This window comes from Boleophthalmus pectinirostris, unplaced genomic scaffold (assembly GCF_026225935.1).
Source record: "Boleophthalmus pectinirostris isolate CB_2022bp ecotype Guang Dong unplaced genomic scaffold, ASM2622593v1 HiC_scaffold_5, whole genome shotgun sequence".
NCBI classification, from domain to species: domain Eukaryota; kingdom Metazoa; phylum Chordata; class Actinopteri; order Gobiiformes; family Gobiidae; genus Boleophthalmus; species Boleophthalmus pectinirostris.
This window is the reverse complement of record NW_026571404.1, coordinates 13,198,138-13,220,293: the sequence shown is the minus strand read 5'-3', so window position 1 is coordinate 13,220,293 and position 22,156 is coordinate 13,198,138. Positions and strand designations below refer to the sequence as shown.

At 36.1% G+C, this 22,156-nt stretch overlaps 1 protein-coding gene across 3 annotated transcripts in view; it reads right to left on the bottom strand.

Moving 5' to 3' along the window:
• The window catches only part of inpp5f (inositol polyphosphate-5-phosphatase F), a 31,931-nt gene extending 13,671 nt beyond the window's left edge, over window positions 1-18,260 (bottom strand). For 2 of the 3 annotated variants that reach the window (XR_008633335.1, XM_055162599.1), the window contains exons 1-13: window positions 17,835-18,260; window positions 14,405-14,485; window positions 11,246-11,385; window positions 8,187-8,315; window positions 6,776-6,961; window positions 6,032-6,088; window positions 5,205-5,403; window positions 4,699-4,878; window positions 3,592-3,659; window positions 3,094-3,218; window positions 2,075-2,152; window positions 1,873-1,993; window positions 34-162 (exon numbers count right to left, since the gene is read on the bottom strand). Coding sequence is in view for 2 of the 3 variants with exons in the window: in XM_055162599.1 (XP_055018574.1) it covers window positions 34-162; window positions 1,873-1,993; window positions 2,075-2,152; window positions 3,094-3,218; window positions 3,592-3,659; window positions 4,699-4,878; window positions 5,205-5,403; window positions 6,032-6,088; window positions 6,776-6,961; window positions 8,187-8,315; window positions 11,246-11,385; window positions 14,405-14,485; window positions 17,835-17,940 (1,599 nt within the window). In the remaining variant the exon portion in view is untranslated. The remainder of the gene's footprint in view (window positions 1-33; window positions 163-1,872; window positions 1,994-2,074; window positions 2,153-3,093; window positions 3,219-3,591; window positions 3,660-4,698; window positions 4,879-5,204; window positions 5,404-6,031; window positions 6,089-6,775; window positions 6,962-8,186; window positions 8,316-11,245; window positions 11,386-14,404; window positions 14,486-17,834) is intronic. The other variant, XM_020927066.2, reaches the window with a different exon arrangement.
• Window positions 18,261-22,156: the final 3,896 nt, after the last annotated feature.

Genomic DNA, 22,156 nt, shown 5'->3' with positions numbered 1-22,156 from the left:
TTGAGTCTGTTCTTGATTACATAACTCCATTACCTTGAGTGCTGCTGTGCCTGCGTACTGTCTGCTGATGGTGTCTCCGTTGTTCGCCCACATGACCTGATAAATCCTGTAGCACTTCAGAGGCAGCGGCTGCTCTGGAGGCATCACTCCCAACTTCTTCAACTGTAACAACAAATGCATGAATAATAAGAAATGGATTTGCCGCTTAAATGTTCCTTTAATGCATTGCAAAAAAAAAAAAAAGAATGATCATTATCTGAAAATCAAACACTGAATTTCACCATTGAGGGACACATTATAGTTCTCTAATCTTATTTTTACCTTTATTTAATTAAATGGTGTACTATGTAACTTTTCAGTCGGGGGTCCATCACCTGCTCGTCTACACAAAGATGTTATTGCTTTACCTGAAATATTTCACAGTATGGCATTAAACTATTTATCTTGTGTGTCTTGATGCTCAAAACTTGAAAACACCATCATGAAAATGCATTCTTACTGTGGGCGTGGTCTTTCCATACACTACCGATCAAAGGTTTTAGAACACCCTAATTTTTGCAGTTATTTATTGCAATTCAAGTCGTGCAAGTCCAATGAAGAGCTTGAAATGGTACAAAGGTAAGAACTGAACAGCCAGAGGTTAAAAAAAAAATATATATATATATATATATAACAAAACACAAGTCCAAGCTCTGCCAACACTACCTCAGGAAAAAAGAACAAGATGGTAAAGCTTGAAAACATGAAGTGTCCAGTATGGTCTCTAGCCTTAAACCCCATCGAGCTGGTTTTGGATGAACAGGACAGAAGAGCGAAAGCTAAGCAACCTACAAGTGCCACACATTTATGGGAACTTCTGCAACAGACTTGGGAAGAACTTTCTGAAGAATATTTGGCTGCTAATTTCATGAATCAAAAAGTTTGGAATACATTTTGGTCAACAGTAAAGAGTAAACAGTAAAGAAATGGAAAAAGTGTGGTGTTCTAAAACTTTTGAGAGATTCATGCCTTTAATGCCATACTGTGCAACATTCTAGGGAATACATTCTCCATGGAAAGAAGCAGGCAGCTTACCCTCCACCAGAAACTTACATCTACACCTTTAAACAGTGGAAACCTATTCAGAGGCTTAGTTTTTTACATCAGTGTGGCAATAGCTTGAGAATGAGAAACACATTCATGAATATTATATGAAATATTATATAACATTTAAGATTCATAACTGCATCTATAAAATAAATTAATAAAACTAAACAGTAATATTAAAATGGATGGATGGAAATAATATTCTGAACATAAAGCAATCAGATAATTAAGTGACTGCAGAACTATCTTAGGACACACAGGTGAAGTGAGGACTCTGAATGCCTTTGTGAATGGGCACAAACAGTTGAGTATGATCCCATGGGTCTAACTGCTGATTGTGTAACCAGATCCTTCACTAAAGAAACAGACTCAGGTAAAGGATACGCACGAGAAAATGAATGAACGTGGTAATCAGGTAGTTAAAGATCTTTGAAGCTGAACACTACCTAATATTTGGCTTTCTGACGACCACGAGAACTGAAACCGGATCCAACTGGGTGTAAACTGGGGCTAAACCAGGTCTAAATGTGACTAAACCATGAAGATGTTTTTGGAGACAGTGCCATGTTTTTGTGTGAGAAGGATACAACTCACAATTTTCATACTGCCTGCCATTTTAAACATTTTATGAAGACTTTTAAAAAAATGTATTTAGGTGTCTTGGTAATATAAATGAATAAACATGTGTGAATGAAACAACACACAACTCCAGCACACATTATAACATGGCTAAATGCTCACAAGAGTAAATTTTGTGTAATATAGGACATTTAACTTAATATTTACCTGCTGCTCCATCACAACTCGTGCAAAAGCAGCCTGTACCACATTGGTCCTGTCCAAACAGTCCATACAGTTAACCCTGAAGATGCCCTCCTGTTTGCAGATCACTCCCGCCTGGTCCACCCTGAAAATGAAAAAAAAATACACATAAAAACAGATAAAAGTGATTGATTTATCTTGTGTCCTCAAATGTCTCATGACTCACCAGGCCCACTTCATGTCAGTGACGATATCAGAAATTGCATCTGTCAAAATCTGCACATTTTCAAACCTCATACCGCGGCTGAAACAGAGAAGTACACAAATATTCACCAAAGGGAAGTTTTGAGTTCACACGGTGTTGATAATATCTCATTAGTGTTTACTGTCAGTGGAAAGTACTTTAAAAGGTGATTTATGTAACTTTTTAACTATTTTGGGAAGAAACAGATATATAAAGTAGAAAATCCAGTGTAGAAGTCATATATAAATCAGAACAATCTTGTGAGAGTCCGCCACCTGCTTGTCTACATGGAGAATGTATTATTTGGCCTGGAATGTTCCACAATAGGGTCCAGTCCACCTCCGTTCACCTAATGAGTTAAACCCTGCTTTGTCAAATTTTAATTAAACTAGTAAATAACTGGTATATAGGTAAATCATAGCCAGAAAAGCCAAAATATAAAATTTTAGTATGATCGGACCAACAGTTTCCGAGATATCGCAATTTCATTTTAGTCACTTTTTTGATTGGGAGCTGAATTTCAAATTGCATTTACTCAGCAACTACTGGTCCGATATCAAAAACCAAGGTAACGCTAGAAAGGGGAAATCATAAGGAATCAAAATCTGGCATTTAGTAAAAAAAAGTGAAAACATTTAAATGCGATATCTCAGAAACCATTAGTCCAATCATGCTATAACAGAATAAGTTTTGGCTTTTCTGGCTATGACTTACCTATACACAAATTTTCTTTGCATTTGGACAATGTGAGGGTTCAAATAGCATTTTTTTGGGGTGATTTGAGGTGGAATGACCCAGTAGACCATTACACTTTTCTACCTGCATAGAGACACACAGGTGATGGCTTCAGGACATGTTAAAGGAGAAGTGACCCGACACATAATGAGCATACATGGTTTTCAAGGTATTTTTAAGGAACAAAACACTTCCTTTTTAGTGACTCACCCATTGAGATTCTGGCATTATCAAATACTAGAAAGTGAAAACAACATTTTTCATACCAGTGCTCATGAAAGTCGAATGAGACGTAGGTGAGGTTTGGATTGTTGAACAGTAGCACTTGCTTCAGGTATGCGTCACCGATGATTTTCTCACGTCCGCCTTGATCCACCAAGTTAATAATGACCTAATCAAGACAACAAGTGGTGAAAAACTGTGAATAGAAATTTGTTATAGACACTTACACAGTTGGATAGTTTATTGTAATGATTAAAGCTAAGTGTAATATTTGGAAATGTCAAATCTTGAGTCATAACAACATATGCTCTGTTTCTTGCCTCTTTGAACTCCTTAATTGCTTCCATTAGTGACTGTTACACTTTGCAATTTATATAATAATATCCGAGTATGATGTGTTTTCAGATAAATGTAAATTTAGTTGGATTGTTGCAGTCATTGAAATCTTACAGTTAACTTGAGCATGTTCAAATTAAACGCAGTGAAGGAATGCTAATGTAATAATTTGATTAAAATCAAATCATTAAACATATAACACTCACTTGTTTCTTGTAGAGTTTCAGCTGTTCTTCAAAATGGGATGCAAAATAAGGCATGGTCTCCTTTTCTCCTACAAACACAAAGAATATATAGTAAAAAAGCGGATATATAACTATATCTAGTACAGTGAAATTCTTAATCAGTATAAAAATGCTGCTTGTGTAGTTTTGGAAAAAGCAAAAATAAAACAATATCAACTATTAATTATTTTAGAACTGTTGAACTGTCACAATTCTGCAAAGTGTAAGCCTGCTACTGACCGATTTGTCACCCGCTATGACCAAGATAACGAGATCCTCACACTTCGCTTCAGCTGTTAGTCATCTTAATATTATGGCTGAGGAGGCTTTCATAAGTTAGACAAGTTAACTTTTTACATAAGGTTTTAATGGGGGAGGGGTCAGCCACCTGTTTGTCTCCATGAGTTATTACTTTACCTGGAATGTTCTACAGTATGGCAATAAATGTATCCATTTTGGATATATTTTACTATCTCCAAAATAGCTTGAAAAACATGCATTGTACTCTCACCTCTCCACAGATTTTCATCCAGTAGATAGACAAGTCTTCTCTCATTTAATGTATCTCTCTCTCTTTTTAATTTTATGATTATTTATGTTTTGATTTGTTTGTATTGTGATTTTAATGTATTTCTTATTCTGCACTTTCAATTACTTTGTGTACGAATTGTGCTATACAAATGAACTTGCTTTGCCTAAAGCCAGTACTGTGTAAGAATCTAGACAAAGCAATAATTTTTCTTATGTTTTTTTTAATGATTACTCATGCTATTATTTTGTTGGCATCAATTTAAAGGGAACAACAACAACAACAAATCTGAAAATTAACATAAATACATATTTCTTCGATTATTTGCCTTGTCTTTGCTGCATGAACAAAAGGAACAGGAAGAAGATACATTTTATAAACCCTGCTCCTTTCACTCAACATCTCAAGAAGAAGGTGTACCTCTAAGTTATACATGCATCATGGATTATTCATACTGAATGCATTGATCATGTGATTTTTTTTCTGTGTGTTCATAAAGTGCTTTAGCTTCGTTAAGTCACTATTTAAAACTTACGTAACAGTTATCACAAGTCTCTCACCTTTCTCGAGGCGCGGTCTGGGGTTGTAGCGGTATCCGGCCTGGCTCCAGAACACAGGGACAGATCCTCTGGTCTGGACAAAGGACAGAGTGTGACTGTGGACGTGGATCAGCTGCTCCGTCTCCACGTAGTTCGCTACATGTCCCTCTGTGTCCACACCGCGACGCTTGTAACGCATCCCTGTGAGCACAAAGAGAAGACTCAAAACTTGATGGCTCAGAGTACTAAGGCACTTTTTAAACAATACAAGACTACATACAAGTTCAAGTTCAAATCTGTCTGACTATTTTGAGTATTAATTGGTAGTCAAACTGTATTTTTTTTAACAACAACAGTATCTATACTTTGGAGATTTGAATAGTCAGATGTGTATTTTTGTGTTAAAGCCATAGACTGGTTCACATCACATCGCTTTAGTCCACTTTTATTACAGTGTCTATGGTCAAACCTTGAAGAACCTTATAAAAACACAAATTCCTAAGAACCTAATCGAACAACCTCAGTACCTGCTCTGTGTCGGCTGCGTCGTGAGATCAGCGCCACAGTGAATCGCGGGTGAATGTCGTCGACACATATCACTTCCTGTGGAGGCGTGTCCGGACTGCTGCGCTCCTCATCTGAAGTCTCGTTATAATTCACCACTAGTTCCTCCACCTGGACAAACCCTTGAATAACTGGAATTACCCAGAAATCCACATCTGGAACCTGCAAAAATTACATTAAATAGGAGTATTAAAAGGAGAATAAATATCAATCAGTTCAACTTTATAGTGTTTTACAACAGCAAAAACAACTGAACCAAAGTGCTTTATAATATAGTGCCTATGATTTATTATTTTAATCTTTCAATGTAAGAATTTGTAGTTTAAATATATTTTGAATAGCTCATAGTTTGTGTATACAGCTCTTGTGCTTTGTAAATAACTACTGCAAGCATTATGTTGGTATGCAGAACATGTACAATAACATATATAAATGTCCTCTTCAGTGACTTTTAGCCCACCACTGTAAACAGTAAACATAACGTATGTGTCAGCAACCATTTAACAAGGCAGTTAACCATTATAGGATTCTGCATGTCCTCCTCATGTTTCATTGCTTCTTAAAAGCTTCAGCCCATTGTCAAAAGAAAACATTTATTAAATGTTAAATCATAAATAAAATAGCAAAAAGAATTTGTGCTTGCAATTTATTTATTTATTAATACATATTTTTTAACAGAGTAAGCCTTCATCAAAGACTAATTATGGGTGCTAAATTGAGCTGGCAGTGAGTGCCCTAAGTAAAGCGAAAAAATTGAATTTCTAAACACCAAAAAGTGTCTTAACCTTACCTTAAGGTCAATAAGGTCTTGAATCATGTGTTTGTTCCAGAAAAATCGATCATCCACCTTTAAAAAAACAAATTAGAACATTCAGAAGAACATTCACACTGACTGATAGCTTTGGCAAACAAAAATCAATAAAGGAATTGTTAACCACAGTCTTTGATGAACCAAAATAAATGCCAAATACCAACATTTTATATTGTCACTTAAATCAACGCTTGTTTTTACATTTTATTTGTATTTAATTACGTAGTTGCTAAGGCTAAATAATTCTGAATAAACTATTTTCTCATTATAAATCAAGTTCAAGCTCATGTTTTCGTAAGAATAATTAAAAGGTGTAGTTATTGTGAAGTGGTAACCAGTAAAATAATAAAAACATAATAATAGTGACAGGTGCATGAATCAGTGTTTCTCATTAATAAATTAATAGACCAGACTACAGTGGTTCTTCCATGGTGTAATAAGAACCTGAGCAGTAAATTGGTATTGAAAGGAAATGTTTTGCTTATTTTGTTATCATAAATTTATAGAAGCAACTTTATGTAATCTTTTTTTTTTTTTTTTTTGAATAGTTGAGGCAATTGTAAGAGACATTTACGGCAAAATTTTTATGCAGCAAGATGATTCAAAAAAGATTCCCACCATCGTCTCATCTAAAACCTATGGGAAACACTGCAATATACATTTAAACCTATATGAACATAAAATGCTGAGTAAAAGTGGTTGAATGTTGTGTTAATGTCCCACCCTCTTCCACAAGGGCAGTCCGGTGGTCTCCGCCTCCCCCTGCCTCTGAACACTGTTGGTGAGGTCATAGGTCAAACTGAAGTAGAACGAGTCTGAGTCCATAAATATCTTGTACAGTTCATCGAGCAGCCGTCGCTCCAAACGCTCCTTCTCTTTGTTCTCCTTCACCTGAAACGCAGGGGAATACTGGGATCCAACACACAAGAGGAGAGAGGAAAGAGAGAGGGATATAAAGTTTTAGAATAAGGAAAGAAACACGCCACCAGATAAAACAGCAGAGTTTAAAGGGCCCATATTATGTATTACATATCTTTTTTAATCTATGTTATAATGTTGGTTACTCATCGAAAACATACATGTGTTATTTTTGATGAGTCACCAGTATGTTGGCTGTTTTTCTCCACATATGTCAGCTATGTTTTTCTCTCAGCCTGAAAACACTCTGTTCCACCTTGTGATGTCATGTGGTAATGCAATGTTTTTACACTCCATACACCAACACTAGAATCATTTGGATAATTTCAACCCTGTCATTCCCAGTCTCTATTGAACAAAAGGTAAACAATAGCTATTAACTTGAAAACTACCACTACATGACATCACAAGGTGGAACAGAGCATTTTGAGCTTTGCAGATGTAGACAGACTAATAATAAAGGATTACTCAAACATCTGGGTACAAGTTTGATCAGGTAACTTTCTAACATGGTATAAAGCTCACAAGAGTCAATTTGGTGTAATATAGGACCTTTAAGAAAATATCAGTAAGTCATAATTGATGCATTCAATTTTATTAATTGAACTCCAAGTTTGAATGCCCCAAACATACATCAAATGCAGCAAATGTATGCATTTATCACACTTTTAACTGTTAACAGATCATCTGAAATACCATTTGAGACTGTAGACAAGTTCTTTGAAATTAGTGATGCCAATACCAATATTTTGGCTCATTTTACGAAATGAGTAACACATTTTGGACCTTTATTATTTAAAACATTTAAGATGAATTTTAACAGTATTTTCACATTTTGGGTTTTTGAGCAAAAGATGTATGTTATAGCAGACATTTATTTCCTCTAGTCCAACAAAACCCCTTTTACTCTATTAAGTTTAAAAAGCAGCTATTCCTGAAAAAAGAAAGTAAATTATATTACCTTATATTATTATATTTTAGGCACTTTGATGGATAAGAGCCATGAGGAAACAAATGCCTGTAACTATTCCAGGCAATTGTTTCTTTGTCATTGTTTAACATCAGAGTGAAAGAAGGAACTGATTGTACAGGTCTTACAGCTGGGTACAGGCGCAGGGAAATTTTCAGGTATTCATTTTGCTTAATCCTGTCAATGCCTTTTTAATACCCAGCTGAGACCCAGAACAGTTGAACAGTTATGCAATAGTTCAAATACCTTTTTCTTGATGGGGCCACCGACATTAGATTTAATCTGACTCAAAGTTTTCATCAGAAACTTGGAGTCATCTGGAGACTGGGCCAGTTTCTCTGGTTTGTCGATGCCAAAGTGATGTTTTTTACAGAGCTGAAAGACCAAAACACAAGTATTCGAGATCAAATACATCTTTAATACCAGCTGGATCAGAAGATTATTGGTATTATGAAAGATACTAACTGAATTACAGTACAATCTAGGGTTGTCAAAAGTATTAAAAATCAGATACCAATGGATATTAAAACTAGTATTGAAACTAGATACTCATTTGAGCAAGTATCGATACTAAAAAAGTCACATTCACAGGACAGAACTGAACCGAATATATGAATTTGGACCACTATGGACAAATGAGGGATTACGACACAGGTAACACACGGTAATATAAAGGAAAGTGCTAGGATTTCATGTTGAAAATCAGTCAGTTTTTATTATCATTGTGGTATTAGTATTGAGTATCACGTCTATTACTCTGAAATCTAAATTTTATATATTTTTTATTATATATACTGTATTTATTATCTAGGCTTCCAAATTTCTTTAACAACATGGTGCAAGTTTTATCATAGTCATTTTGTTTTCGCAAGCACTTTCTCCTCAACTATTTTTGCACCAATTAAAGATCCTGCAATTCTTCTGTTCCGGTGAAACAAAAAACACAGTAGAATAGTCTCTGAATCATCGGTGAGTGATTCAATCTTTACAAGTTCAATAATGAAGTCCACAATCGTCAGATAGAAATAACCAAAGTCTTCAAGGGCAAGCTAATGCTAAATTTCCTGTACTTTTACTAATAATAAACTTGTGATGGGACTTGGGACTTTCATGAGATCTGAATCATTTTCATTTCAAAGCGCTGTTCAAAAGACTGTGTTTATTTATATGGCAGAAGACAATGTGACAACTCATTTTATCCACAAACTAATCACAAAGAGAAATGACCAAGGCCAAGATTCTGTTCCAATTCCAAGAAATTATGCACTAAATAAAATCTAAAATAAATGTTGCACTAAAGAAAATATTTTGATGGACATTATGTTTTTTGTTGTTGTTTTTCAGCTCAAAAATCTGTCACTTGTGTTGCTTACTCTGCTTCTTTGCTGATTTGTTCAAAGTTAATTAGATTACAAATGCATACAATTAGGAAAAAATATATTTGATTCTTTTGAAAATGAGAATTGACTCAAATCATTTGAGCTCGCCCCGGCCATTAATGTCACAACAATATAATAAACTAATACTAATAATAATCAGAGAAAGGGCTTCAAGGATTAGGCCTGAAGTCCAAGTAGTTTTTGTGCCATTTCTATGAATTTAGATTAGAAACAATTATGATCAAGTCTACATATTTTTGTCTGTCAAAGCATCAAGTTCACCTATTCACAAAGCAGAGAATTGGCAAAGGATTAAAAATTAAACCATAATTGAATAAGGATCAAGTCACAAGGCTCAAGTTCAAGTCCAAAGTTACTATCCAATATTAGTCAAGACAAGTTTAAAGTCCACACCAATGCAAGATGGGATTAAAGATACTCAAAGTAATAAAATGCTATTCATATTTTATACTATTAATTAAACGCATTATGAGCTTATATAATTTGTGTCACATTCCTATAATGAGGACTAACAATCAATTATTACTACTAGTACTTAAAATGAATAATCAAAAAAGTATATAAGTATACTGAAAGTTACGGGTGACTACTATAGCACTTCCAACACTGTAAAGACACTAAACACATCTCTGGTATAGCTGTGTGGTAACTGGGGTTTCTATATGAAACAGGCGATAGGCCAAGCACACGCTACTGTTCAGGAAGGAACTAACCTACTCTGATGCATTACTCACTTGTCTGTGTCATCATCGGCGAAGCAGCCCTGCAAGACTCAACTCTTAATATTCAACTTCTACTGACAATCTGTACCATCACTGAATACTGATGTGGATTATCAAGTTAAAACAAAAGACAATTTATGCAGCAATTAAAACAGCAAAGAGATCTGTATAGTGATTTCTTTAATTCAGTGTTTCCAAAAAATTATGAGACTATGATGACTCTGATTTGCTTGCGTATTAGTTATTGCTTTGTCTGGAATGTTCCACATGATGACATTAAACTTATCTAGCTTCATGGAAATATGTTGTTGATGTCACCACACCAAGTTAAGGGTCAGATCTGTTGAGAGGCAAGACCGGTCACAGTACAAAAGCATGTTTTCAAATAATTTTTTGCAAGCTGTAATTGAATAAATGCAAGATTGATGCCAGTTTAACGCATAGAATTATAATAAAATCTGGAAGTTGAACCCAAGATGGCGTCGTATTGTTTTCAGTAGCCTTTGCACATTGGCGCATGGGCTCCAAAAATAATTTTCTCTTCCGCATTTACTTCCTCAATACGGGTGAGCTCCTCCCACCCGTGTGATGTCTGTAACATGCACGGTGTGGAGCGTTTGGACCAATCAGAGCGAGAGATGCTACAGTGGGGCTAGGCTAAGTCTTACAAAACTTTTAGGCCCTTCAAAGATTTAAAAAAAAAAAAAAAAAAAAGTTATGAACATAGGAAAAGAATCCTAAAAAATCCGACCTTCGTGAAAGTTGTCGATGCCCTGTCAGCTGAACATGGGCAGTTTGAATTCCTAAAAAATGCTTCTCTGAGCGAATTCTTTCTGGGCCCAAGCTCCCTGGAGCAGCCACTAATCGGTCTCAAGCCAGGACAGAAGGGGAAAGCCTTATCCAGTTTTTATTACAGATCCATGGTTTACTATGGGGAATTCCAGGCAAAGCAATAGCATCTCGATGGAGACAAACAGGCTGCAGATGTCTCTATACAAAAGTTACGTAAGTGATCAATGTTTAGGTTTTTTATGTTACTGTTAAATGACTACTGTACAATGAGGGATTTTTTTTTTTTATATAGCCCAGTTTGTCTTTAATGAGGAGGTTTTCAGATTACAGGGGGCACCATAGTCTCCTCTATAAACAGAAACTGCTTTAGTTGCTTTATTCATTCACAAACCTCTAATTCGAGTTCTTGGGGTTCTTCGTCGGACAGTGGAATGACGGCGATTTTGGTGATTTTGTAGACTTTGTGGTTGTCAGGCGGGAGATGTCCAACCAGAGCTTTCTGTCGGATCAAAACCAGGCCCAAAGGGAGATCTGTGGAGAAGGAGACAAAAGAATGAAACAGAGACAAAGGTGAGGGAGGGAGAGAGTGAAAGAAAGAAAGAAGGGATGCAGAGGGAGAGAAAGGCAGGATAGAGAGAAAAGACAGATAAAGAGAAAGCGAGAGACAAAGAAAGATAGAGAGAGATGGGGAAGGAGAGAGATTCAGGGGAAAAGGCGTGTGAAAGAGGAAAGGAAACAAAAGTGAGAGGTGGGAGAAAGAGGGGAGAGAGTGTGCAAGACACGGGGAGAGAGGGAATAAGGGAGAGAAAAAGAGAGGGAGAGGGAGAAGGAAAAGGGGGAAAGGGGGAACAGACAGAGAGAGAAGAGGTAAAGACGAATGTGAGAGGGTAAAGGAGAGGGAGAGACAAACACAGAAGAGAAACAGGGGAGAGAAAGAGAGAGAGAGAAAGAGAGAAATTTGAAGGGAGAGAGTAAGAGTGGTAGAAAAAGGTTGAGAAAAAGGAAAAGAAAAAGTGAAAGGTGGGAGAAAGAGGGGAGAGGAGGGAATAAGGGAGAGAAAAAGAGAGGTAGAAGGAGAGAGGGTGAGAGTGAAACGAAAGGCAGACACAGAGAGAAAAGGTAGAGACAAATGTAAGGGGAGAAAAGGTGAGGGAGAGACAAAGGAAGGCGAGAGAGAAGGAGGGAGAAAGAATGTGAAAGAAAAAAGGAAACAAATGTGAGAGGTGGGAGAAAGAGGAGAGAGAGTGCAAGACATGGGGAGGGAGAGAATAAGGGAGAGAAAAAGAGAGGGAGAAGAGAGAAGGTGGGAGTGAGAAAGGGTAGAGACGGATGTAGGGGGAGAAAGAAGAGGGAGAGACAAATGAAGGAGAGAGATGGGAGTAAAGAGAGAGAGGAGAGAAATTTGAAGGGAGAGAGTAAGAGAAGAAGGAAAGAAAGAGAATAGAGAGAGGGGGGGTGAAAGAAAATGGGAGAGTGAGGGAGAGAGAGATAAAAAGAGAGAGGCGGGGGATGAGGTGCATGTTTTAGGCCTAAATTCCACACATACTGAGAGGTGTGAAGGCACCAGCTGCGCACAAGCTGAAAACCACAGATTCTTAAAAATAAGGCCCAACCGGACATCTGTTAAATAATCAAATAACTGGTTTGGTGAAAGGTGCGAGTGGAAATGTCTCCTCCATCTGACGTTTTTTTTACAGCGACGCTTTGAATTTCACGCTTTGTGTCATGAGATGCCAAAGGGACTCAACATTATCAGCTGACTCATCCCCAAGAGCAGAGACCACAGGGAAAGATTGCTTCAACGCTTTGCACTAAAGGAAACGGATACACAACAAGATCGTTGGCATTTTAGGACGTGTAGCGAAGGCTGCACGATTATGGAATAAAAATATGATTGTGATTTTTCTGACAAGCATTGCGATTAGATTGGATTTATGTTTTAAAACTAGGAATCTGTTCAGAGCGAACTCTAGAAACATAAATATTTTGAGTGAAAACTTCAATATGAACTGGGTAACTAGTACAAGAAACTCATTCCTTTCAAAACTAAGATCTAAACACCAGGTGCAATAAAATGTTCTATGAAAAGACTTGATGGAAAAATGAGCTTTGTGTGTTCAGATAACATACTGCCTCTTGACTGGTACTAGGTGGTACTGAGAAAGCCCCTCCTTACTCCATGTGTTTCAGCTTCCTTTTATATACAACTTTTTCAGGACTTTTTGCATTCAAAAAGATATAATGTTTGGTTTTAAACTGATGGCAGTAGTCCTAATTTAGTAGTTTTTTCTTCTCACTAAAGCTTGGATGCAAAAATTGGCTTCTTTAAAACAAATATTAAAGGCCTTTCTTACAACCCTTAAATAATAGTCGCCAATATATGGATTATAAGTGTCGCAATGTAGTTTTTCTTTTACAGTTGTTGAGAACTTGTGATGTTAGCAGTTTCAAAACCTCACTTGAAAAAAGAATATTAGATTAGAACAGAATAGATTTTAGGACTGCAGACTAAAAAACTGCATCTCTTAGTTTTCTTTTACCAGCAATTTTCACAGCAAGTACCACTTAAGAAAATTCCTGGCCTTTTAAGTACCATCAGGTCTAAATGGGACTACTTTAGGTCTAAAGTAGGGCTAAAAGAAGTACAAAATGAAAAATGCTCAAGTAGTTCTAAACTATGACTAATCTAAAGGCAGACAAATATATAAAATTCGCCCAATTTCAACAAATATATGAACTGTCTACCTGAGAGTTTGAGTACCAAGGTTTGAAAAACACTGAACAAGCAATAAAGGGATCAATAAAGTATCTATTTATCTATTTATCTCTCTATCCATCTAATTAGATACAGCGTACAGATACAGATACAGTCCAATTAACAATGGTTAGGTTGGTGCCTTATTTTTGAGAAAAACTGTGAAATTGGCAGTGATTTGCCTTCAACAAAACAGACAAAACAAGCTGAGAAACATGACAAAGGACAAGCACGCTGTTCAGACTGTCCACTTGTTAGACATTTGAGCACCATCTAGCAGACATGTCTTCCTCATTGTCCACTATTTCTCACAAGTTGTGAGTTTACGGTTCCCAGAAGCGACGCAGGACAAACTGAATGGGCTTTTAAATGCTTGTCTCTGTGAGTTGTTATCCCTCTGATTCACTGGCTAATGTCCAAGGTGCACCCTTTTCTCACGCCTTAAAGCAACTTGGCTTCACTCCAGCCTCCACAACCGTAAATAAGAAAAATTATGTATCTAGGAGTGGACGATGCTGACAAAAATTACCATCTCTATGCATCAGTGTTCTAAAACATGCCTCTCAATGTCTTGGGTGAGGTTCAAGTATCACACAAAACTTGTATGGACCATCAAATGGACTACAAGGGCAGAAATATCACTTAAATACCCTTGTTTGGGAGATTATGTTATATGTTTCTGTCTCTTTTTGCTGTCTTGAGTAGATAAGCAATACAAATTTTATGTTCTATCTCTGAAACAACAATATATTATGCACTTAACTTTATCAATATTGCATTGAAATAAAAGATTACCTGCATGAAGCTGTATTTTTCCTATAATGCCCTCGACTATCCCCATACACACAGGGTTCCAGGCCAAAAGCAGGTCCGTGGCTGCAAAAAGGAAAGAAAGACAGGAAGCATTAGACAATTAAACAATAAAATTAGTGTGTCAAACAATAAAAGTTGTGTGTCAAAATTCAGGTCAAGTATACGAGATCTCTGTACTTTAACTATACATTTTAAGACATTTTAAGATTTTACCATTTAATTAGGAAAAGACTGAAATACAAATCTAAAAGAATTATACATTTCAGAACTGGTTTGTAGAGAGGGTAACTTCTAATGATTATTTTAGTATGTCAGCGATTATTTCATTTGACATTCTGACCTATTGTGCCTTATATTTTTTAATACATTCTTTATAAAGACAACATAAGGATAAAAGGGGAAAATGCTGACAGAATAAATATTTGCAATATTAAATTTTTGTGTACTATTGGTAAAACACACAAATTCTTCAATTTTCTTAGCCATTCTGAATCAGTATTGTTGCTGTTTTTGTTATAGTCTTTAAGCATGTTTTTAGAGTCTTATTTTTTATAGTCTACTTAAAATTAACAATAAAATAAAATAGTGTACAACAATTAATTAATTGTATAACGCTGATGAGAAGTTGTGATTAGTCCAGTTAATTGTTCCAGCCCTATTTGTCAAAACTGCTGGTCAAAACTACAGGTCAAAACTACAGGGTACCATAGCATGCCTTCATGGAAACAGGACATTTTGTTGTTTGTGGAGGAAATTACATTGCTTAAAACTGCAGTTAAATTGTTATAAGTTGGTTAACATTAGGCATATTTTGAAACAAACCGAACAATTCCTACGGACAAAGTTAAACCTCGAGTTGCTCTGAGTCATAATTTTAACAAGTGGTGAAAATATGCATAAAGTTGCCCGAGACTCACTGTCTGCAAATGCACAGGTCTGTGTGTATGGCCAAAACAAGTCAGTCACATGGCTTTGCTTGTGTTTTTGACATACAGTGTGTCATTATGCTGTTTTCCCATCACAAACATACCTGGAGTTGTGTTTTGTTTAATTCACACATCTTTAAAACACACAAACCCTGTATATTTAGGTTGAGTTCACTATTGATTTCTCTATTGAACTAAAGCATTTTGAACTTTGGAGCTGTAGAGATACATAATAACATTTAATTCTAACAAGTGTGAATGAAATAAAACACAAGGCATTTTTTGATGAGATAACAATGTTCAAACATGGCTTAAAGCTCACAAGAGACAATTTTGTGCAATATAGGACCTTTAAAACCAAGCTGGACAACTTATTAAGTGATCTGCTCAGAAAATGTCAATGTCAAAGCTCAGCGTCAGGGCGATTAGATTCAGTTCACAGTCCATTTTTAACATGTCATAGAGGAGTTACATTTGACAGAAGACTGAAATATGAACTGCTAAACTAATTCATTATCACATCCATTTCAGAACATGTTATTTGAGGTGTAAAGGTTTGTCAGTTTCTGTATAATGAAGATTGGATTAAGAAAAAATATCGAAAAATAATTGATACCAAAACCATTGAAAATATACCCATTTGAGCAAGTGTCAATACACACACAAAAAAATCACAAACAGGACAAAACATTGAAAAGGTGTTGTGTTGAAATATTGCCTAAAAAGTTGTATCAAAAATGGTCTTGAATATAAAGTAAAGTTCTTTGCTCTCAAAATCGAGTTTGAAATTGTAAACAGTACTGGATATGTTGTTGTCGCCTCTCCTCTGATCGTTTGGTTCCCTAGTGCTGTGGAACAAACATGTCACCGGAAAAGTTGCCGCCAAACATTAAAGTCTGAAACATCACAGTGAGGAAAATTGGAAAAATGTGAAGGGTGTGGCTGGATGCTGTTAACGCTAGCCTCAGACAATGGCTCTTCCTGTTCTACTAGAAAATTACATGGAGGCCCACACATGAGAAATGCTCCAGTTGGACCTTACGTTAGACTGAAAATGCCATTTGGATTCAAAGAGTAACTGTGTGGGTGCAAAGAAACCCAGTGAGCAGTGGAAACCCTTTTCCAATTAAATAATGAAAGAGAGGTGCAACTAAAAACCTGTTCAGGATGGCTGCACCGGCGTAGACAGAGGATAACATGCACAAGACAGGACTTTCCGAATACAGTTGACTTTATCAGAGCGACAGCGGGCATAACTGACCACATTTGCATAGACAGAGAGTGGTGTTTGAGCTACAATAATGTCTATGTTTGTGTATTTCCTTCACACTGAGAGGAGAAGGGAGAGTCCTAGAAAAATCCTTAAGACAACAAGATAAGACAAGTTTTTATTTTTGTTTACATAGCCAAAGAAGCATGACACAAGTGGCTAAGTCAGTTCATTATGTCACGACTAACCTCAATGGCCACAGTGGTGATGAAATGATAAATATAGAATATCACGTTCTAATCATATCAGTGTTTGGTGAAAAAGATAATCAAATTTGTTCCCTCATAAAGTTCGAGCTCATTTTTCAGCATTCAGTGTTATTTTGTCTTACTGAAAAACAATAAAAATCACTTTTTAAATTAATTTACCTCAACATAAATAATACAGACTTTTAATGAATGCTATTTAACACAAAAAATAGTCACATTTCTTTCTCTAAACTTAGTCACAGAAGATTGGCTGTAGATCTCTTGATAAAACTACCCCAGCCAACCAAAGGGAAATTACTAACTACCAATCTTGATTAAAATTTTAATAACTGCACAACCCTAATTTTGATATCATCAGTCTTATACGGCATGGTATTGTGTAATGTGAGGTCTTATGTGCCAACTTTATATCCAGTTGGGTGTAGGCATGCAGGAATTACGTTGACTATGATTTCAAGACTTAGGAATTACAGTAATGACAAATGTCTGCCCAACAATAGTCTACATTCTAATAAGATTATTGATTGATTAACTGATTGAATTACATATTTTATAATATACCATATAAGAGGTTAGCCTGAGGGAACACTATTGTACTTTATGTACTATTGTAAGGAAATGCTATTGTACAAAATTCATTATAGTTTAACTTTAAATGTGCATTAATTTATTCATAGAGCACGAATTTAAAAAAAGACTAAGAACTAATGTATCTGTAGAAAGGTTCCTATCCATTTAAACCCAGGTGAAAGTAATAGGTTTGTATAATGGGGCTCTTGATTAATGGATTGTCTTCCCAGAGCTGATAAGGCAAATGTATGGAGGAATGTGCAGACTAAATATTGAGTAAACAGACTTAGTTATAGTCCTATTTTTGGTAAGGAACATTTTTCATAGTGACATCCATAAAACTACTCGTTAATCTAAACCAGGCAATTAGTTATCGCCCTGTGAAAAACACCGGGCAGTCCGCGGATGAGATAACTGTCTTCTCGGGGGAAACCTACCAGGTCTGAGCGCCATGGTCCCATCTTTTCGGCTGCACCAGAGAGCACGATCCCCGCTCTGGAGAATGTACTGATCCTTGGCTTGAAACAGCTCCATTTTGTCCATGTAAGATAAAAAGATGCACGTAACCAGCTACAGACACGGCTGGGTTATCAGGAGGAGGTAGGCAGACAGCGGGCTAGCAGGGGTTAGCTCGGATCCCAACGCGGCTAACTCCGAGCGAGCTAGCAGAGGCAGCAGCTGGATGCGTGTCGCCTCGCTTTAATCCACCTCTGCGCATGTTGATTTGCAGATTTACTTTCCCGTGGAGAAGCGCCCGGTCCCACAGCCTCGGCAGACACAGTAAAAGCGGACACACATGAGTGAATGGTTGTGAAAGTGCCCCAGCAGCAGATGTGGCAGGTTCAGACGCAGCCTTCCGCTCGCTTCCTGCTCCAAACAAAGTCACGTGACCCGGCGTCATTACAGGTACATTTCACTGGAGCTGAACAAGAGCTGTCAGTCTCACCTGTCACCCCCAAATCATTTAATTTTATTTTATTTAAAAAAAAAAAAATTTTTAATTAATTTTATTATTATTATTTTTTTTATTTAAAATTTTTTTTTACACAGGGGATCATCATACAGTTAATGGCATAAATTTGAGAAAATATCTTTACGTAACAAACAAAGATACAGGAACTTAAAAACAAGAAATTATATTACACAAAATTATATATTACTTTGACATGTGGAAATGCTGGAAGGGCCAGCTATATGTATTTTTATTCTACTGGACCTTACATCACTGTAGGTTTTTTATGTGTGTGGGTATATGTATGCGTGTGTGTGTGCTGGTGGGTTTATATATGAATGTAGTATATTGTGGGTGTGTGTCCTTCTGTGTTCGGTCTGGACCCTGAGTCTGTAAATAAAGTTATATATACAAAATGTTAACAAATAAAATCATGGGAGACGATTAATCAGTTTTGGTTTGGTTTGGTTGTACTTTGGTTTAACTAATTCATTTTAATGCAGGATATTTTAAGTATTCAAAGGTCAAATTATATCATTTCTCAGCTTTTTATTAGTTACTGTCTTAATGGCTGTAAAACACCCCAAAGCAATTTGCTGTTTTAATGGACGCCATACCTTGTGGGGTTCTTATGCTTTTCAAGGACTTCACCAACACAGCCTTATCACACCCGTTGCCTGTTTTAAACACTGTAATTGGCAGAACTTGTTTTGTAACACAGTTAAACCAAAACAGGAAAATAAGAGAAACCGCCTCTCATTTATTTTGGACATGCCTAGACATATACGCAACTTTATGTGTCATTTTACCCTTTCTTTTAAAGACATGCTGTTTGGTCTTTGCAAAATGCATCACATAAAAAGTAAATAATACTATATAATTAATATTTTAATCTTCTTGGCAAAATTTCATATCCACAAATGTAAATTCACTATTTGTAAAACCTACTTCCCCATTTTCCTGCTTGAAATACAATACTATACCACTTAACAATTTCATTTATAATTTTTCTTAATTTATTTTATGTAAATGTGAACTTTGGTTATGTGTGACCCTACCCCTCTCCTGGCATTGCCTCTGTCTCCCTCGTCCAGTATTGTTTGTTATTTATTGCATAATTGCATTTATTTTCTGTGTCAAAATAAAATTTAAAAAAGAAATGAACAAGAGCTGTCAGTCACACATATTGTTCAGGGGGCTGTTTGTTGTGCTTAGTATTATTTATTACAATGATCTCAGACAAGGCGGGTCTATCCAATCTAATTCACTTTATTTATATAGCACATTTCATAAACAAACAGTGCTGCACAAATACGTAATAATCACACCCATAATAAAATGATACCATAAACGCTCAGACTTAAGAATACTAGTCTTAAAACAATAAAACCAGTAAAATAAAATAAGAGCAAAAAAATATATGGAATAGCAATAAATACATAAAACCAATACAATTAATTAAAAATCAATAAAAGACACAGAGGACCCCACAATTCACACAGTGTTAAAAGCCAGAGTGTTAAAGTGGGCCTTAAGACGAGACTTAAAACACTCAGAGTGTTCCAGAGCTTGGGTCCGGCCACACAGTCTTATTTTAGGCACCACAAGCTGGAACTGACCCTCAGACTTCAGAGCACGAGCTGGAATGTAAATTTGGAAGAGGTCCGAGACGTATTTCGGGGCCAGTCCATTCAAAGCTTTAAACACAAACAATAAAATCTTAAAATCAATTTTAAAATTAACAGAAAGCCAGGGCAAAGACAAGGGGCTATAGCATTTTAGAAGCCAAGGAGGGATACATTTTGGAGGTGAACAAGTCTAAGCGTTGTATTTTAACATTTTTATTATTGGCCATGTGGCTTTTGTAAATCTTTTTATGAACCACATTTGTTAGTGTCAATCAATACCTGTGCAACAGCAGGTGCCATTCAGCCATTAATCAGTTCATTATAGCACTTGCCAATTATAGATTGTTGGGTCAATAATGGTTCAGAACACTTCAGAACTTGAATCATTCTAAAAACCAAATTAGGCATTCCTTACATACAAAATAAAGTTATTAAAGTTGCATTATGTAACTTTTCTGTCCACCAGGCCAAGCTGCAGGTAAAATATGTGTGGAAAACAACCCTGCTTACAATGCACACTTTTCAAGCAATTACCAATAAAACACATACAGGATAATATAATAAAAGCAAGGTGCCGTGACAGAACATCTTTAATTATAGGGTCTAAATTGTCACTATTATAGACTGACCTATTTTCTGACCTATAATTCTCGATAAAACATTAGATACATTAGAGAAAAGAGACTGGATTCCTTCTCCATTCACACATTTTACACACAGCACACAAGCACAGTGCATAGGATGACCAGATTTTCTAAATTCTAAACTGGGACACACCTGGGTTGGTGGTTGGTATAAATACAATTTTGAAAAGAGTGTGTAGGATTGTGCATTCTTGTGTCAGTCATAATAATCAGAAAGTTCGGTTGCAGCATTTTCTTGCTTTATGGTCATTCGCAAACATGATTTTCTGTGTTTTGGCTAAACAAATGACAATTTATGCTCCTATTTACTGTTGGCGGGGACCAGATTAGTCAAAAATTGTGATAGTCCTGTTTTAGTTCTGGTTTGGAGTTAATGTAGTCCTGTTTTAATCATCGTTTAGTCCTGGTTTAGAACTGGTGTAGATCAGACTGGTCAAAAATAGGCACTCTTGGGACGTTTCTTGTATAACTGGGACAAATAACTAGTTTTGAATAAATCTGCTGGGGCAAGGGACACAAGGCTCAAAACTGGGACTGTCCCAGGAAAATAGAGATGTCTGGTCACTCTAGTCACACTACAAGTCCCAAGAAACCACACAGCAAATTCAAGAGTGTTAATTCAACTCGTATATTGTTAATTTTAACACTTTTACCATGTCATATGAGGTCCACAATAAAATGAGTTAAAACTACACTTTCCAAAGTGTAGAAGGCTCAACACTGGTAAAGTGAAGTAACCACACTCCTCATAGTTGAATTTGACACTGATTAAGATTAGATTTTTTTTATACTAGTGTATAGTGAAAAACTAATAACTCTATATTGCTATGTTTTAACACTTGATGAAGTAGAAATAGTGTAGAGTGTTCTTCATGTTACACTATTCAAATAGTAACTCTTTCTTCACTAAATACAGTGTAAAAGCTGTGGTCATTCTAGTTCATAATCCCTTTTACAAATGTAATAATAAAACCACCACAAAATTCTATTTCAACTTAACTTGTATTAAAACAATGCACATCATACAATCAACACAATTTAAATAAGTCATATGATACAATATTGTTTTTGCAAAATCCAACTAACAGCAGGAATTCTCTGTGCCCTCAACAGCTGGTCACAATGACTGTCTTTTTTTTTTTTTAAAGTAGATTTTTCAATGCAAGCAGTCGATGAATGAATCAAGATCTTGTTTTCAATGGAATTCAGGCATGCTCATCTCCAAAAATGAGAGGAGCATGTCTGACCGTTTGAAACAAGATCTTCTCTCCATTACATAAACATAACAATGTTCACAATAGAGGCAGTCCTGCTAATTATGAAACATTAACATTACAGAAACTTTTTACCTCAAGAGTCAGTCTTTCACTCTTGGGGTTTCTTTTGACACATCCAATTTCCATGTTGTAGACAATTCTTTGAATACAGGTGTAAAGTTTTTGAGAGTCTGAGGACCAAGTGCCTTGAAGTGTTTGGCCAAGTCAACGATGACATAAAAAAGCCTTTGTCTTTCCCACTTCAGTCACAGGTAGAAA